The sequence below is a fragment of the Pyrus communis genome, chromosome 17, assembly GCF_963583255.1.
Source record: "Pyrus communis chromosome 17, drPyrComm1.1, whole genome shotgun sequence".
In the NCBI taxonomy this organism is placed as follows: Eukaryota; Viridiplantae; Streptophyta; class Magnoliopsida; order Rosales; family Rosaceae; genus Pyrus; species Pyrus communis.
The window spans coordinates 20,976,378-20,996,671 of NC_084819.1; the positions used below are offsets into that span (position 1 = coordinate 20,976,378).

At 36.9% G+C, this 20,294-nt stretch overlaps 1 protein-coding gene across 1 annotated transcript; it reads left to right on the forward strand.

Moving 5' to 3' along the window:
- The first annotated feature begins 10,023 nt into the window (after positions 1-10,023).
- On the forward strand, positions 10,024-14,064 carry LOC137722504 (inositol phosphorylceramide glucuronosyltransferase 1-like). Its single transcript, XM_068461519.1, has 10 exons — positions 10,024-10,504; positions 10,823-10,943; positions 11,071-11,256; positions 11,739-11,902; positions 12,417-12,524; positions 12,646-12,783; positions 12,856-12,993; positions 13,136-13,403; positions 13,522-13,645; positions 13,756-14,064. Exons 1-10 carry the CDS (start codon positions 10,244-10,246, stop codon positions 13,895-13,897), a joined length of 1,650 nt encoding a protein of 549 aa, XP_068317620.1. The 5' UTR covers positions 10,024-10,243; the 3' UTR covers positions 13,898-14,064.
- Positions 14,065-20,294: the final 6,230 nt, after the last annotated feature.

The window sequence follows — 20,294 nt, forward strand, 5'->3', positions numbered from 1 at the left end:
GAAGCTTCGTATCCTCTAAGCCCGCCATCTGTATTCTGTACAGGTACTTGCTACAATATTTGTTGGGTGCGAATTGACCACTATTCAGAAAATTAATGCCCTAAACAATTAAATCTTATCATGGGATGCAATCTCTTACTTTTTCTTTTATACAGACCCAGTTGGTTGAGTGCTACGCATATTTTTAATCTTGGATAGTGTTAGAAAGATCAAATTTGAAGACTAAATTTGTAAATTAAATGATGTGTCACCAACAAGAATAAGCATGCTTATCAACGTGTAAGTAATAAACCAATCATCAACTTTCATGTCTTTTAGTTTTCAAAACTTTGTCTACAAATTTAGTCTCTTTAGCATTACTCTTTCAATCTTATAATTAAGCTTACTGCTTAAAACCAACATTTTCTATATCGGGTGATGCTAAAGTGACTATTTACTTAAAACATGATGCATCAATTGTTGGTTAGATTCCTTGTTAAATCATTAAAGAAGCTATCTAACTATCAACCGTTATATCATGTAGTCTGCAAAATATAGTCTAAAAACACGGTCCCCCAATATTTTTCATATCATAATGCTTATGACCACTAAGATTGTGATGATGATATTAATTAATAGTCTTGAATATCCTAAGATTCTATGCCACCAATAACCCACAGCTACTTGAACAATTGATGAATCTTGTTTTTTTTTCGCCCAATTTCTTGGTGTCTCTCAATACTCCTTTATAAAGTGGGGGGCATAAAGTTTGTGACATGTCTTGTTAACAAAAAAGGAACTAAAAGAGGGAGGGAAAAGAAGTTCCCAATCACAAAAGGAGGACGATGACCCTTCAACCTTTTTGACCCTTTAATCTTCAAGTTTTAGTAATGTATAAGGTCTTTCTTCGGGATGAAGAATGATCTTTGGTTTGGCTTTGTAAACAATTTATCTAAATTTTCCACACAAATATCGGTTCAAGATCATCCAGAACAAACTAAAAAAGGGAAGGATGGAGACAAATGATAAGAATGAATTAGTAATCCTTATGTCGTTTAATGCATACCAAATATCGACTTAAGCATGCTATATGTCATGCGATGAAAGAGAAATTATTCATGAGTGGTAACACTCGAGAATCTCTCTAAAAACTAAATGATCCAAATGTTTATATTTAATTTTTTTCAAAAAACAAATGATTCAAATTTAGGTGTAAAGAGTAGAGTTTTTGTTCGACAAAAAAAAAAAGGCATCAAATCAAATCAAAGCAACAGCAGAAATAATGAGTTTGCAGCTTCTCGAGTCCCAAATGAAATCAGTATTCCCAAATGCCAGAAGTGATGTTAAATACTTTCAAGACTGCCTCCCAAATCTCCGATGCGATTTAACATTTAAGTAAGCGTCCTTTAGTCAATGGTATGCCCTAATTGACAATCTTGAGTCTGATGCGATTACAACAAAATCTCCTCTCCTCTTCCACCTCCTCCTCCTCCTTCTCCTCTTCCTTCTCCTCCTCCTCTTCCTCCACCTGCATCCTTTCCAAGCGTGCGGTTTAAATCTAAGTGAAACCAACAACGAAGATGTTGTATTTTCATTCCTTTATCTTGACAACGGTACTACTCATCATGACCGTGGTGACGATGTATTTTACCTACATGCATCCTCCTCCTGTTGTTGTTGACGACATCAAGTTTCCACCTTCCTCATGCCAAGAGATCTTAGAGAGAGAGAGAGAGAGAGAGAGAGAGAGAGAGAGAGAGAGAGAGAGAGATATATATATATATATATATATATATATATATATATATATGATTTGTATTAACTACTAAATGAAGATTACACACACTATTTTTATAAGAGAAATCCCAACTACTTTAACCAAATACTAACAAACTTACTAACTATATTACTAACTGTATTTCTAACTACATTACACTTGTACCCTTAACTGAGGTTTCCCAGTTTAAGATTGCAGCAAAGTCTCAAATAGCAAACACTGAAATATGAACAAATGGACGCACTGCAGATTGCAACAACTGAGCTTGCTTTTGCTCCTCATGTTCTGCGGTCCCACAAACATGAACTAAATCCATACTTAAATTGACAGGTATCCATACTCAAACATGCTACTTGCTCACTAAACTGACAGGTATTCAGAACTTAAATCCATACTCAAGAACGGTGCAATTTCATCCCATTATCATCACACATCACTTTTGCATATACAACCTTCCAAAGACAGAATGTTCTCCAATATTTCTTTCAACATACTCAAATAGATTATGGAACCATTCTGTATGCAGCATCCTTCATTTCCGTCTAAGGGTCGGCACCAAATCAATTCCATGGGCACTATATCGAGTAGTCATTTGGTCAGTGGAATCCCTGCTCACGGAAAGTTCCACCATATGCCCCTAAACTTATGTCAAGACGGTGTCAAGACAGAGATGGTTTCGAGTCTTGTGTTAGTGTCCAATAGCCAAGAATAGCCTTTTATGAAGTTGTAACACACCCTCATGCTGGTTATAAAAATTTTTTTGCGGGATTACCCTTAGTGGGATTTATTGTCATCAACTTCATTTAACATTGGCATCGACCTTTAAAACAAAAAATTAACAAACTGTAGCGTGGCATCGGCCTTAACTATAGTACCATGGGATCGCCCTTTGTGGATTTTACCAAAAACAACTACTCTTAACAATGGTATCGGCCTTCACAATTTCAACAACAAAAAATCAACATCTATATAGGATTACCCTTCGTGGGATTTAGCTACTCACATCACGGAATTACCCTTCGTGGGATGTACCGTTAACAACTTCTTCTATCCTTCATTGTATAACTGGACTTACTGTAGATTCATGCTAACAATTTGAGTTGGTTAGACTCGACATTATAGGCTGAGAGAAATCTTTACCAGGTCAGCTTCACAGTTCTCAACCAATGGGAGAAACCCAGCATCTGTTATACCCTTAAGAGCACTGAAGTCTACATGCTCGAGTTGAGGGCAAAGCTTTCCCAAAAGAGCCAGGCCAACGTTCCCAAATCCAGGACATCTGCGAATGGACAATGATCGAAGAGATTGGCATGGAGACACAGCAGGTGATCCAAAGTTTACATCTTTCAATCCCACACAGGAAACAAAAGCTACAGACTTCAATTTTGAACCACCAGTGGAAAGAGCACCAAAAAACCCAAATTAATTGGGTGATCCTGTGGCACTCTTCCAAATGAAGGCTCTCAAGAGATCTTGCTGCTTTGCAAAATGACACCAACCCACTGTCAGATACGAATAGACATTTGTGAAGGCAAAACTATTTCAAATTTGGGGGCAACCCTTTCCTCCTGCTTTAAGACCTGTATTTATTCCAAGAATCCATACCCATTTCTCCAAACATATCAATATGCAACTATACCTAAAATGTAACAAATTCGCCAACTTTCTGACTTCGACCTTCTTCAATTATCAACTTCAATGAATACTATATACTCAAACATTCTTCGCATCAGCCTTATCAATTCTGAATTCATAGAACTCATAAACTTCAACAATTGACAACTCTCTGAACAAGCAACTTCATAAATTTCTTCAACTACCAACATTTCTTGCAATCAACCTTAATCATATACTCAAAACCCCGAAACAGATCATATAAAATTTTCACCAACACTGCATAAAATTTCATTGACCCAAAAACACAAACACCTTATGTGCAGAATTGAAGAAACAAAGAAATGTAATGACCTGATTCCAACAACACCACCAAAAAAGATTACAGCAAGATCACCAATCCAAGAATAGTAACTAGACTCCAAGAACTTCAAGAACCATACCCAAATCCAGTGCAAGTTCAGTGAAACATTGTGGAAGGAAGAAGCAGAGAACCATACCAAAATCTGTAGAAAGAGCAGAGAGTGAGACCTTTATGCTCAAACCAAAACTCTAAAATCTGAATGTGGAGGGAAGAAGCAAATCATTAACTGCCCCCTTCAAGTGTTTCATATTGCAGGGATTTGGTTGATGAAGGGGGCAGTTAACGTAGCAATTGGATACATTACGTCCAACACAAGTAATCAAGTGTTTCATATTGCAGGGATTCCTGAATGTTTTTCGCAATGTGGAATGAATTTGCTGCTTTTTAGCCATTACGACGGCCTTTATTAATCTTGATCGTCAACTTTTCATTAATTTTTTTTTTTGTCAAATGATAGATTTTATTAAATTTTAATTAAAAGGTTTACATCCGCGGCTAGAATATTGAAAATAAACGTAATATTTTAAGAATGTTGCTAAGCCCACTTCATTGTCTTATTTTTTTTACCCATTTGGAAATAATAATTTTATTGACAAATTTATCTTTGTGTAAAATGACCTCTAAAAACCTAAAGACTAACCAATCAAGTTTTGCCACATAATTATTAGTTAAATACGTTGAAGTTTTGAAACCTAAAACATCATATTGAGAAGTTGGCGATTGTTTTTGCCTTAATGAACATTCCTGGGGGTGTACCAGAAAGGGTGATGAAGAATTTGAGGGTTTGCATTGATTGTCATGTTGCTATTAAATACATATTTCTAATAAAAAAAACTAGAGATCATGGTACGTGAAGCTAGTAGATTTCATCACTTTAAAGATGGGACTTGTTCTTGTGGAGATTATTGGTAAGGTGTAAGTGTTCTTCATCTGATTTATGAATGTTTTTAACTTTTTCTTTCAATTTATTGCAGCACAAGGTTCAGAAATATTAATAGCGTGCGTACGGATTGGAATTCTTTAAATAAATCACGATGTTAATACAAATAACTTGAGTTCAATGCAATGAAAAATCCCTGTCATGATATGTATTTGTATGGTCATTGCAATAAGATCTGGTGGTTTTGGTTTTCCCATCCATGCATTTACTGGTTTCATATTCTTTGGTTGGTAAGGAACCAAAGTGGAGGAAGGAGAACACAATATTGAGTGAGTTGTCAGAATTCTCGTCATGAGGTTTTCATAGAGGATTTTATGGAAGATTTCACAAAAGATTTATATTAAAGTGGATAATAATAGAGATTTTGCACCAGAGCGGCTTTAAGGCTTGGTGGTATTGCGATGGTTGGTGACCGAGGCGGGGAATTGGGTGTTGGTGTGGCGTGGTTTTGAGGGTGTTGGTATGTTTGAGATGAGAAAATGTGAATATTGATAATCATTATGAAATTATGCAGAAAACTCAAGACTTTCAAAGAACACTAAAGAACAAATGAAAGAATCTTAGAGACAGAACATATGAGAGAAATATCATCTTTTGTATTGATGAATACTGAATGAATTACATTTGCATAGCTTGGTCTGTTATATAGAGCTTTAGAGACTTACCATTCAAGCTACAGAGCTAACTAACACAATCAACTTCTAACAAGGGGTGTAATATTAGATGCAGAAATAAAATTTTGCCTCTAATAGTATTCATTAGGGCAAAAACATGCAATTGTCTCTATTAAAATAATAGGGACAAACAATGAACTGCCTCTATTAATTTTCACTTTTAGGGGCAGAAAAAACTGCCTTTACTAAATTTAGCTATTAGAGACGAATTCAATTAGCCCCTAATTCAACTAATAATTGTTTAAATTTAATTATTTTTTCATTAGAGGCGGATGTTTTTTTTTGTACTTATTAATTTAATTTTTTAATTTTTGTATTTAAGACGGATGTGTTTAATTACTAATTAGCTTTTATAAAAAATAAAAATGAAGGATATTACAATTTACCAAAAAAAAAAAAACATTATTTATCTAAACCCTAATTCCAATACATACCCACTACCCTCATTTTTCTCTCTTCCCTCTTCCAATGCCGCACAGTTCATCATTTTTCGCGTTTTCCTTCATTTTTCTTCCCATCCTGCATATTTAAACCCATCCTCTCTTTCTTTCATTCTTCATAATCTTTTGTTGTCTTTTTTTTCCTTGCTATCCAAGATGACCGAAAGAAAGGTTTGTTAGAGAGAAGATAAATCTTGTTTAATTTGGTTTGATCGAAGCTTTTTTTCCATTCTGAATTTTTTGTTTTGCAGGTATACTTGAGGGGGTTTTGAATAATTTAGAGTGGAAGAAAATTTCATGAATAGTTTGGAATAGAACTATCATATGATTGATAGGGAGGAGGTTCTCAAGAATTTTCGTTGTAAGGGTAATTGCCTTGTGTTAATCTTTGTTTATTGATTTTTCTTATATGTTTAATTGATTGTGAAATTTAGGATTGATTTTTTCTGTGTGTTCGTACAATTAGTAGACTTTGTAATTTGGCTTTGTTGTTTGTTACGTTTTACTTTTTCTTTTTGTATTTGTTTATGAACAGTTGTTAATTGAAAAAGACTCGTGTGGTGCTGCAAAATCAGAAGATGAACTTAGAGATCTAATCTTCAAAGCTTGAGAGATTGAAAGAGATGGAGAATTTTGAGATCTAGAAAGAAGAAGATGAATCATGCTGGGTTTGAATATTTTGAATGATTCAAAACCAATAATTGACGTTTAGGTGGATAATGCATTTATTATATTGTGGATTTATTTATTTTTATATAATTTAAAGTATTAGGATCGGATGTAATTATATTCTCGATTTATTTGTTTATATAATTAAAAGGTATTAGGGGCAGATGTTTTTGCCTCTAATGATGTGTATTTATAAAACCTACCAACATGGCAACAAAAACATTAAGGGCGGATATTTGACATTTTTTGCATCTAATAACAATAGCAACGGCTCTTTTAGGGGTGAATCTACTATCCACCCCTCCTTTGTATTAGGGGCAATTTTTCAACATATTTACCCTTATTGGGGGTTTTTAGAGGCAAATACTTATGCCCATATTATTCGATTTCTTGTAGTGGTGGTGCGCTTGGGTTGAGGATTTGGGGATGTCAATGACAGTTTGGCTAGGGTGTAAAGAGATGATGAGAACAAATTCACGTCAGTGAAAATGTCTCCCATCCTCCATTGCGGAGTAACTAAACCAAGGTCTTAATAATAATTGCGTTTTAAAATTATATAACTATTTTAAATCTACCAAAAAAAATATATATGTAGGGTTGTTTTGGGAATATTGGTGGGTGAGGAGATAGTTTATGTGTTATTTCACTTTTTACTGAGGGTGGAAATATAAGGTGGATAAGAAGATAAGACAATATGACACACCCCGACCGAAATCAGAGCATGTTGGCCGTCACGTGAGGGTGACGTAACCATGTGCACAGTGCGGAAGCTAAGAATAATAATAAAAGTACGAACAAATAAAAACCAAACTACACACAGGGTAGTTAACATACATGTGCGAGTGTAAGGGTGAAAACAATATTCAGAGCACAAAAAAAAACATGGTGCAATCCAGAGGAACAAACACCAACTAAAACACACCCAGAGGGGGTCCTACACTAGTGATAATCTGTAAGATATGCCGTGAATCCCTCGAGAGCCACCAACAGAGCAATCCAAACTAGAACCTGGAAGGGCGCAAAACAGAAAGTGTGAGTGGGCAAAAACAAAGCTTTTCAAAATCATTTCATTATCAAAGTTCTAACCCCTCGCCGTAAAACCTGTATAGTTTTCCAGAAAAATAGAATATACACATATATACAAAACATGCTCAAAAAAATATGCCATGTCGAATGCCTCCACATAAGATGTAAGTAAACCAAGTAATGCCAATCAATGCAATGAAATATGTCAGTCGGAGTCACCTAACGTGACCTGTACGGTTGAATCTAGAGCTCAAATCTCCAACTCACTAACTATACCTGCACACGAGTCGGAACCACCTAAAGTGGTCTGTACGACAGGACTGGGTGTAAATGAATACGCTCAAGTGCTACGATCACGTGAAGACTGGGCGAATAATCGCGGGTCACCTACGAGTTGAAACCACCTATAGTGATATGTACGACAGGACTGTGCACCTAATTTGGATCCAAGATGAGCGTGTGGTGCGGGAGGTGAACATCAAGTGAATGACTGTGCCTTACTCTGGGCGGGAGCACTAACACTGGGGGTGCAGGTTATGAGCTCTCTATGCATCTCACAACTACTAATTAAATTCATAAACCATAACTTACCTGACACTTACCTGTGCATTCGCAGCATCAAACATACATATATGCAACTACTAATGCATAACTAGATTGGCAAACACTATGCATGGCATTTAAAACATATACACATTTCATTTCATTTTCTGGGAAAAACCACAGTATATAGGTATATACGGAAAACCAAAAGCCCACTCACTGGTATGTGGAAGGCTCGTAACCCCTTTACCTCGAGTGACTGCGCTCGTCCTCGGGATAAGTCTCACCTATATGCGAAACAACTATAAAAACGTCAATTTAAAGCACATAACCAAAACTAGGTAACAACTTCTCATACAATGCTCAAATGGGGTGTATGAATACACCAACGTGATCTACTCAACCTCACGAACATCCCCATACTTTTAAAATAATTTTCTGACCTCCCATGCGCAGCCACGTCCCAGGCACGCTGACGACACCATTTAACGCCGTCAGGTATATTCCGTTAAAACTAACAGATTCCATTAAAGTTAACCTAACGCCGTTAGGAATATTCCGTCATCTTCTTTGGCACACCTCCGGTGCCGTCGTTGTCGCGCGGAAAAACGAGAAATTTTCAAACCTTTGTTTCTCACTTGATTTTCAAACAAATTTCATGAAATTTGCACCAAAATGAAACTTACAACAAGTAGAACAAAATCTTACCACTTTCAAGCCCTGAAATTCACGGAATCTCGTCGGAGAAACTTCACAAAATCCAGCCAAACCTGCAACTCATGATCCCGACATCCAAAACCTTCCAACAAACCACCCCGAGCTTCCTAAGGACCTCACTAAGTTTCCTACAAGCTTCAAATTCCCTGAAAAACAACATTTTACGTATGCATGAACAGTGACCAAAATCGGGGTTCCATGGTTCGACGTGAAATCGAAGGATTTCTTACTTAAAATGGGTATGGTTAAACTCGTATGAACCTCACGAACACCAAGATATAGTTTTCTACTTCAATCTGTAATGTTTTCGAGTGCTTTGGTTTTTGTCCGTACGAAGAAGAAGCAGAAAAAGAAGAAGAAGAAGAGAGAGGCACGAGACAGGGAAGAAGGTGAGGATGAGAGTGTGGGTATGTGTGTGGCCCAAATGCAGCCAACCAAAACCCCAAAACAACCACACAACGAAACATAACCACTAGGGGCAAAACCGTCATTTCACACCTGCAGCACGAATAATCCGGGACGGGCTGTCACACAATAAGATAAGTATAACACCACTCGATTTTATAACTTCAAAGATTATGAAATTCCTTGGATCACCTATATAAAACTCCATAAATTGACTGTTGCTTTATTTTCATGTTCATATATGAAATAATTCATGTTTCAAAGAAACACTACAAATTTGTCCCACTCTGTTCATCACACAATTACATATGCCATCTTCATACGGTAAATAAATGTCTCCACAACCAACATCATCTGGCTTTCCACGACAGTCACCTATATTGTCTTCACTTGATCACCTATTACTAAGTGTGATGTTTTTAACACAAAAGAAGTCAGTGATGCTACCAATGAACCTCCCACATGTAGATATATTATTTTGGTATTACCTTCTACGTGAGAGACTTTATATTCAAATATACCTCCCTTACAAGTGATCTCAGATAGGATCACACGAAAACCAATTCCCACCCCAAAGCTGGTTAGTTCATTATGTTGAAGCTAACACAACTTTTCAAAGCCTGCTAATTTATTCATTTACTAGAGCCAACACATTATTTTTTTTTATAACACTAAACATTCATTCAACAATCTTAAATCGGAATAAAAACTTGTTACTCATCAAATAAAAATAAATGCTACTAAATTTTAAGACCAAATGACGTGTATGCAGTTTTTAAACAACCGTCTATATTTACGTATAAAACTAAAAAATTAAAATTTACAAAAATCGAATCTAAAACTTTCAAAATGATATCGTAGACCTAAGCGGATCCATGGATATCTTTTTGTTCTACTTTGAAACTAGTTAGACTATCTGAGCCAGGTCAGCGACGACAAACACAACACAGAACACGCGCCCCCATGAAAAAAATGAAATCAAGCCCAAATTCGAACGAAAAACCCTCCCAATCCCAAACTCTTTGATTTTCTCGAGAAAATCCCCAATTTTCTCGAGAAAAAGCAAAATCAAACCAAATTCAAAGGGTCAATATAATGAGACTCAAGGCGTGGTTTGTGCTCACGGCGCTTGTGCTCGCCGCCGCCGCGATTCAACAAAACGCCGCGTTTGATTCGTCCTCGTCGTCTTCCCGGCGCCAGACTTCGCCGGAGGCTTACGTCACGCTGCTGTACGGAGATGAGTTCCTATTGGGCGTTCGAGTCCTCGGGAAATCGATACGGGACACTGGATCGACCAAGGACATGGTGGCTCTGGTCTCTGATGGCGTCTCCAATTACGCCATGAAGCTTCTCCGGGTAATTAATATTTGTTCCTGTTTCTAATTAAGGAAATTAATTTGAGTTTAGGCTTTTAGTTGAGTTGATAGACTTTGCTTTTAGAGAAGTGTTTTTAGAAAAAAAGCTGCTTTTTCCTAAATCGAGTTCGAGTTTTGGTTTTTGTGAAGTTGGATTTAAATGAATACGGATTAACTGAATCGAAAAGTGATTTGGGAAAAAGCTGAAGTTTGGTGCTTTATCCTGAATTGGTTATTTGTTTGACTGAAGTCTGAGCTTCGAAAAACAACCCCTGAATCAGATTTTTTATTTGATTAGTTTTGGTGAATGATTGTGCAGGCTGATGGATGGATAGTGGAGAAGATTAGTTTATTGGCAAATCCTAATCAAGTTCGACCGACGAGGTTCTGGGGTGTCTACACAAAGCTCAAAATTTTTAACATGACAAACTACAAGAAAGGTAAAATCTTTGATATCATAGCTCTCATGTGATATAACAAATCAAGGATGCAATATTTTTAGTTTTAAGAATTTGAAGTTTTACTCTTTTTCGTGTGTTTCTTATCTCCGGGAGTTTGATTATGTAGTTGTGTATCTTGATGCGGATACTATTGTTGTCAAGAGCATTGAGGATCTTTTCAAATGCAGTAAATTCTGTGCTAACTTGAAGCATTCTGAGAGGCTGAACTCTGGGGTGATGGTAGTGGAACCATCGGAAACTCTTTTTAATGACATGATGAGACAAGTGACCACTTTGCCTTCTTACACTGGAGGTAACGTAACTCTTCATGTAATTTTAATCACTTTGCAATACCTGCTAGTTCTTTCAGTATAATTGTTTCTCCATCTGTATATGGTATATAAAATTGATCTGTACTGTTGGACAGAGTGTAAATGAATTGTCAAACTCAAAGTGAGAAAAAAGTCCGAGCTTTCAAGTCAAGTTTATGTTTAGTTGAACTTTATTTATATGGTTTTGTAGAAACTGATTTCAGATTAAATTAGATTGCACTGTTTATGTCAATGGCTCAAATAATTTCTGATACATACATGTCACTTTGTCAAAAGGAATTCCGTGGTATCACAAGTTCCTTGATATCCCTGGTTAAATACTCAAGTGCATGCTTAGTGTCAAGTTGATTGTTATAATGTGTATTACATGTTTCTCAGTCATTAGGTATTCTTTGGAGAAAGCTCTAATCCATTATAGTCGTCCTTCTCCCTAAACTTTTATGTGCCTCATTATTTATTACAGGAGATCAGGGGTTTCTGAATTCATATTATTCTGATTTTCCAAACGCCCATGTCTTTGAGCCAAATTTATCGCAAGAGGTGCGAAAGTCTAGACCAGTTCCTAAAATGGAGCGACTTTCCACTTTATACAATGCAGATGTTGGTCTTTATATGCTGGCAAACAAGGTATGTATCAGTAGCTATTCAACATGTTATAGTAATGCTGATCGACTAGTTTGCATGTCTCCACTACCATGCATGATATTGATGCCTGTACAATTACTCCCAAATGTAAAGTACTATAGAAGGAGATAATATTTCTATTGTATACTTGTTAGGATTAAGTTTTGGCATTGGAGATGTTGGAACCCAAGTACAACCTTTATACGAGAATCTAAAGATAAAATAAAAGCAACTCTTTAAGTGGTGCATGTGAAGCTAATTGGATAAAAAAACTGCCAAGAATATCACAGGTTCTGTGGTGCTACTTTCCGACCCATATATATAGTTGAAGAGGGAACTCCAAATTCGACCAGTAACGTTGTCTTATATCTATATTTTAGATTAGAATTTTCTTTAGTTTGTCCTTTCGAGCAATAAGGTGATGACACATATGAAGTGGCCAAATGGGAGTGGACCTTTGGTTTCTATTTTTTATGCCAATTAAGGTGTCTAATCTGTTTGTGCTTTATAATCTCAGTGGATGGTAGATGAAAGTGAACTCCATGTCATTCACTATACACTGGGCCCCCTCAAACCTTGGGATTGGTGGACTTCTTGGCTTTTGAAACCGGTTGATGTCTGGCAGGTATTGCTTTGAATTCAATTTTCTATTTATCTCTGTGGTTGTCTGATTTTCCATTTTAATATTATACTGTAACTTTTGCATTCAAAGAGGTTGTAAACAATGACTGTCATTTATACTGCAGAATGTTAGGGTACAGCTTAGGGAAACCCTTCCAGGAACTGGAGGTGGCGGAAATCCAAATGATGCTTTTCTTGTGAAGTTTCTTTTCCTGCTACCATTTTGTGCTCTACTATTTTGTTACTATCGGTCTTGTGTTCAGGTTAGTAATTACATGATCAATTTGGCCTAAATTTTGTTTTCTGGATATCAAGGTGTGTCAATTTTGGTGCAGACAAAGGATTACTTTGGCTCATTGTGTAGAAATTCGTTGTATGATCAAATCAAACACATTTACTACAAAATCAGATCTATGGGGACGCTTAATTATACTGTTGTTTCTACGTCATCCTCCATCAATCCCAATCATCAGGTTAGATCCTTTGTCTCAATTTTGTTTGTTGGATTGGCCCAATTTGCTTTGACATTCAAGCTCATTATAAGATAAATTCTTCTTTACATTCCAAATTTACCGTAAAGACTTGTGCTGTGAAACAATCCTTAATGTGTTGCAGACCAAGGTGCCGGTGTACTTGGGTGGGATCTCTATTGTTGTCTGTTTCATGGCTGCCCTGGTGGCCCTTGCCCTTTCTCTTGCAATTGTGCCTCGACAAGTTATGCCGTGGACTGGTTTACTATTGATGTACGAGTGGACATTCACAGTCTTCTTTATATTATTTGGAGGGTATCTGCATCTAATTTATCAGTGGGGAAAGACAACAGCAGTGCAAGCAGGAACTTCGCCTTCTGGTCCTGAATCAGTTGATTATGACTCTGGAAAAGGTAAGTTGGCATGGATTAATCTGGTGCCGACATTCACAACCAAGTTCAGCTAATTAGTTCCTTGTTTGATTGTTTATTTGTTTTCTAACTCAAACAACGGTTATTGGATTTGTTGTAGGTCATCAACGGCAAGCATCTTTATGCGATAATGCTACATTCTATTATGGGCTAGGAATGGCTTTTCTGGCCGTTGCTGCGCCATCTTTGCCATGTCTTTTCGGGATAACAGCTCTATTTTTACGGTAATTTGCTTGACCAGTTATAGTTTCCTGGGTTACTTATTCATCTTTGAAAAGAATACGATTCAAAGAGAACGATGAATGACAATATGTATTACTACGACATTTAACAGGCTGGGTTTGATGGTCGTCGGAGGCTTAGTTTTGGCATCTTTCATGACATATGCTTCAGAGCACCTTGCAACCAGGTCGTTTTTGAGAGGCTTCGAAGACCGAGATGCTACGAGAAGTAGGAGCTTGTGTTTGTTTTGTTGACCGGCGAGCAAACCGAGTTTGTGTAAACATGTAACTGTAACCAGTGTTTGATTCCTTCTATTGTAACCTGTTTCACATGGAACTCCCTACGATTAGCTTGTAAAGTATTGCAGAACGTATGTTGATTTAAGAATTTTCTTTTGCTTTCCATGCAAGAAATTTTGTTACATTCACCTAGCTACTATTTGAATCATTCAAAATGGGCCTCATTTTTACCTCTTACACACCCTCACACTCAAATGAACTAAAGAAAATCAGTGGACAAAATTTAACAAGGGTGTGCATAGCTGATATGAGCAGACGATGAGGTTGGTATACTATGAATTTAAAATATAATATTAAAATAAGTAAATAATGTGTTATAAGATGGTTGAATTAAGCTACTAAGTACTATGGTCTGGTGAGATTTCTCTTCATTTAGAAGTGAGATGTCTTAGGTTCGAATCTCGTGGATGACGAATTCGATACCAAATTAGGTTGTCCGTCGTGTGGTTTTACCAAACTTACCCTTCCCTTAGTGTAAAAATATCGATGTACTAAAAAAAAGATGTCTGAATTAACAAATATCAAGTGTTGTGGTCTATAATCGAATTGAATTGGAGAAAAGCTTTAGTAGGGTAACTTGATCACGTAGCTGGTTAGGCTACTTTGACGAGATTGAGATTTTGTGTCTCACGGATTGTGCTTTCATGCAGAAAAGCTTTAGTAGGGATTGTATTTACGACCTACATTGAATTGCTTTTGAGAAAAGCTTTAGGGCTAGTTTAGGATTGCTGTGTTTTTTTTTAATTGCTTCCATAGTGCTGTGAGAATAAACAGATGTGAAAAAAAGTAGATAAGTGTTTGGTAACTATAATGCTTAAAGTGCTTTTGTGAAACAAAAACAGAAGATGAGGATATGATTGTTAATATGAAGGTTTCATTAGTTGGTATTGTTCATCTACTCCAATGAAAGAAAAAAAACGTTTGTTTGAGAAGCATGTATAGAGTTGCTTTTGCTTTCTGTTGTTTTGGACCGATGATTTTGAAAAAAAAGTATTTATTTTCTCATTTACCAAACAACTTCCTTAAGAAGTTGCTTTAAAAAAAATTTGAAGTAACCCCAAACCGATCTTGTGCTTAGCGGAGTGTACGTACGTGGAGCCATGTAGTACTTAAACATAGAGGAGCTTGGTTCTTTGAGAGAGTGGCCTTATCAACTCTTGATCAGATTATCCTACTAAAGTCTTTCTCTCATATGGAATTGCAGAGGTGGAATCATCTTAACGTAAAAACGTGGAGGTGTTCACTATGCTTTGACAGTTAAAGAATTTAATAATTAAAAATAGTCTCCCACCATTAGCCGTCGCCGGCCTCTCTACTGATGGAAACACACTTTTTGAATTCAATCAATCCATACGTTTGGATTCAAAAATCTCTTTGAACCAATCCATCTCGCTGAATTTAATAAACCCTGAAGTTGTACGGACTCCCCAAACAATGTGATTGTTCACCAAGATGCAATATTTTTATGCATAATGGTTCATCATTGTTTTGCCACTTTGAAGGGAAAAAAAGGAGATGCCAAGTCAAAGCTACAACAAGAGTTTTGATTTGGTGCTAGAAGTTGGTCTGTCTTCTCTGATTTGCTCATGGGATTCTGTATCTCAATCAGGTTAAAAGAGTTCAAATATTTTGTATGTGGCAGCTTTGTGCTTTTATTATCAATTGACATGTCTTAATAAACTTAATAACTTTGTTGTTATAAACCTAACATGTATTAATCAATAATAAAAACAACGTAAATGTCACACTCAAAATAAGTACAGAAAATTTGCTCTCAGTTAAAAATGAACGGTCATTTATTTCATTTTTTTTTTAGCTTTATCACTAAGTCTATGATGAGTCACGGACCAATAGAAAAATCAAATTGGATTTGTCTTTTTATTCTTCTTTTTCTTTTGTAGTTGCATGTCATTTGGCACTAGGTGACACACATGGTGACTAACTCAACATTTAAATAATGAAAAGGAAAAAATGAAGAGGAAATATGATGGAGGGTTTAGACTTTAGTAGTGATCCCTCGTCGTCCTTATCCAAAGTGTATGTATTAGTGGATAAGCATGTACTATAAATATTAACATGAAAAAAAGATGCAGAAAAAGCTACAAATTCATATCCCCCCACATCCCACCCCCACCCCACCCCCACCCTATGTTATGGCTTTTACTATGTGAAAGATATTGGAGTACCAAAAGATTCCATCTTTCCCATGAAGGTTAAACTTAAAGGGATTGAGATCCACTTCAGATCTTTTTGTTCAGAGCATGTAAATTGAGAGATTTGGACCACTCAATTTCAATTTCTACGATCCCCATTAGATCATCACACTGACTTCCATCATAAAAACTCAAAAAAATTGAACAGTCAGATCTCTTTCTCTTTCTCTTGAACAATCCGAATCTCTCGATCCTCGACAACGAATGTAGAGATCCGGAGTGGATCTCATTCAAGTCTCCTTTTTTTTTTTCATGTAGATAAGTGTTTAATGTAGAGAACATTTTATATTGTTTTATCATTTTTGTGTACCGTCACAGTTGTATTTCTGGCTCGCTTTCAAACATATATAGCTAAAGAAACAGGGATAGATATGAACTAGGAAAGAGGGAAAGCGAGCGAGGAAGCGTTTACAAACATGGCAACGAAATAGGAGGTGTGGCTGGGGAGGAGACCTCTCATTTATACAATGAGAAAGAAATAACCTAACACACAATCATTTAGCCATGGCATTACTATGCCTCAAATAAAAACGGGTAGCTAGCTATGTGTATTCAAGGGACCCATAAGGCACTCAGCGACCCCACATGCCCTAAAACCACCTGATTCCCAAAACCGTATATTAGCCTTCACCCTCAAATTGCTTCTTTGCTATTGCATCATTGGGAAAGAAATCCCTATCCTCCAATCAATCCTTTTATTTTCCTCATTTTCTTTTAGGATTCTTCAACAATTCTAAGTTTGTATTGGTAAAGGGTCTACGAATCCATACTAGATTTTGTTTAGCGTGATACGAATTCGCGTTATAATTCTACGCTAGATGGAAATTAAGTTTTTGAAATTACTGTGCGTACTTACTTTTAAAGAAAGTATAAGATAATAGTTTACTATATCATCAATGCACTATACATACGCAAATACCGTTAACAAAATTACGTGGCGTTTTATTATTGATGTAAAGAAAGCACTCGCCTAGAGTAAACGCATGCAACATTTTCCAAATTTCTAGAAAATGTAGATATTTTGCATATTGACTGGCATTCCATGTTAGGACACATTTTATGTTACCCAAACATAGAATGCCTAGATATACCGGTACCATCGCATTTGCAGTAGTCCACTTTGCGTGTTATATACTAAAGAGGAGTTCAATACATCATCCAAGGTGTTTTCTTCTTTTTATTTTCCCAACTATTTGGAGCTTGCCCTGCCATATATACCAGTTATACTTCGTCAACATTTTATCATGTCTGCTATTCCCCACCCTTCACTTTTTGAGAGATCTCAAATCTTCTTTATTCTTATGCCCTAGCTAGGCATGTGCCGGGGAACAATGGTCGGGGTCACATATTTTAGTCACAAACTAGAAAGTGCTTACTACATTATCTTTGTTGAATAATTGGCCAAGTGGCCAAGTGGACAAATGTCCAAGAAAACTTTAGGTGATTAAACAATCCAAAGGTGGAAACACATTCCTTGTTTTGGGGAGGAAAATAAGGGAAAAGACCTTTGCTTTTGAAAATGTTTTGTTCTCTTCTTCAACACCCGTGAGTGTTGTTTCATTAAAAGAAAAGATAAGTTGGTTTTGGAAAAGAGAGAAAAAGAGTGAGCTCATTTGTTTTCGGTTGAGAAGAAAGAAGAGAGAAGAAAGAGCTTTTCTTCAGAGAGCAAGGGAGAGTTGCAGAGAGCCTAAAACAGAAGAAGAAAGTTGTTGCTTCAATTGGTTAGTAATCATCCACCAAAGTAGTTGTTGTTGTAATAGCTTTGAGCTATATGTATAGAGAAGAAATTATTCATTATATTTCTTTCTCTATTTGTTTCTTTGGTGTGTGAGAGCTATTGGGTGTATTGGGCTTTTGGGTTGTGAGATTGCTAACACTTTGTAAACTCCCATTTGGTTGATAGTGGATTATTGGGTGAGCTCCTACTGCTCCGAGGACGTACTCCAGTTACACTGACTGTGGAGGAACCTCGTTAAAATCTTGGTGTCTTTTATATTTTGTTCTTGCATTTTATTTGATATATTTCCTGTGGGTTAGCTTAAGTTGGTTCCAAAAGATTTTGGTGCTACCCTAGCACAACAATTGGTATCAGAGCACTGGTTGCTCTTGGGTACTGTCTAGTTGCCAAAGATGTCAGACGGACAAGATGAGAATCCTTTTGGAAGCAGCTCTGGGTTTGCAAGAACTACGGTGCAAAATGCAAAATTCGAAGTGGAAAAGTTTGATGGCACAAACAACTTCGGGATGTGGCAATGTGAGGTTAAAGATGTGTTGGCTCAACAAGATCTTCTTGCCGCCTTGGGAGAGAAGCCTGAAGCTATGTCGAAACTGGAATGGGAGAAATTAAATTTGTGGGCTTGCTCTTCAATTCGGTTGTGCCTTGCAAAAACTCAGAAGTATTTTGTGATGCGGGAGACTTTGGCAAGTGTGTTGTGGCAAAAATTGGAAGACAAGTATATGACGAAGAGTGCAGAGAACCGGCTACACTTGAAGAAAAAGCTCTACCGCTTCCAATACAAAGAAGGTACAAAAATGATTAGACACCTTGATGCTTTTAATAAGTTGATTGCCGACTTGTTAAATTTAGATGAGGATATTAAGGATGAAGATAAGGCCTTAATATTGTTGAATTCCTTGTCGGACTCTTATGAGCATTTTGTTACCACTATTATGCATGGTAAAGAAACTGTGAAATTTGAAGATGTGTCAAATGCCTTGATGAATTATGAAATGAGGCATAGAGATAAAAATCATGATAGTACCTCTGAAGCTTTATTTGTTAGAGGTAGATCATCGGAGAGAAGATCATCTTCTAGCAGAAAAAAATCACAGTCTCGACCTAGAGGAAACTCTAAAGGTAGAAAACCTTTAGAAAGGGATGAATGTGCCTTTTGTCGTAATAAGGGCCATTGGAAGAAAGATTGTCCTAGATTGAAGACCAAAGGCAAAGAAAGTTCTGAAGCTAATGTTGCTGAGGTTGAAACAGATTTTTCTGATTTTGCTTTAACCACTTCCTCATCATTTGATTGTGCTACTAAGTGGGTGTTGGATACGGGTTGTACTCATCATATGACTCCTCACAAGGATTGGTTTTCAAGCTTGAAAGAGTTTGATGGTGGTGTTGTGTTCATGGGAGATGACAATCCTTGCACAACAAAAGGGATTGGTACAGTTCGTTTGAAGTTGCATGATGGCATGGTTAAAGAGTTGACAGGTGTTCGGTATGTACCGAATTTGAAGAAAAATCTTATTTCTTTGGGAACTTTGGAAGCCAAGGGCTTCAGGTTTCATTCAGATGGGCAGACATTGAAGGTGACTTATGGTGCACTTGTTGTGATGAAAGCTCCTCGAAGTGGCCATTTGTATTTATTGCAAGGAAACACTGTGACAGGTGAAGCATCTGTAGTCTCAGAAAATATGGGCACATCCGATTCTGATACTACTAGATTGTGGCATATGAGATTAGGCCATGCCGGTGAGAAAGCTCTACAAGGGCTTGTGAAACAAGGTCTTCTAAAAGGTGCCACGACTTGTAAGCTTGATTTCTGTGAGCATTGTGTCTTGGGAAAGCAAACTAGAGTGAAGTTTGGTACTGCTGTACATCAGACGAAGGGCATTCTTGATTATGTGCATTCGGATGTTTGGGGTCCTACAAAGACTCCCTCTTTGAGTGGTAGACATTGGTTCGTGACCTTTGTTGATGATTATTCAAGAAGGTCTTGGGTCTACACTATGAAACACAAGAGTGAGGTGTTGAGTATTTTCTTGGGTTGGAAGAAAATGGTTGAGAATCAGACTGGGAGAAAGATTAAGATTTTGAGATCGGATAATGGTGGTGAATACACATCCGACCCTTTCTTTAAAGTTTGCAAAGAGGAAGGGATTGTGAGACATTTTAGTGTCCGGGGAACTCCACAACAAAATGGAGTTGCAGAAAGATTGAATCGAACCTTGCTTGAGAAGGTTAGATGCATGTTGTCTCAGTCGGGTTTGAGCAAGTCGTTTTGGGCAGAGGCAGTTACTTATGCATGTCACATCATCAACCGATTACCCTCAGCTGCTGTTCAGGGTAAGACGCCAATGGAGGTATGGACTGGAAAACCTTCTAATGATTATAATTATATTCGTATTTTTGGTTC

Bases quoted from the DNA above. Each gene is read 5' to 3' on its own strand.
- LOC137722504 (XM_068461519.1), top strand. From the start codon at position 10,244: ATGAGACTCAAGGCGTGGTTTGTGCTCACGGCGCTTGTGCTCGCCGCC. The intron at 11,257-11,738 runs GTAACGTAACTC...TATTTATTACAG, and splicing joins TTTGCCTTCTTACACTGGAG to GAGATCAGGGGTTTCTGAAT. The intron at 12,994-13,135 runs GTTAGATCCTTT...AATGTGTTGCAG, and splicing joins CCATCAATCCCAATCATCAG to ACCAAGGTGCCGGTGTACTT.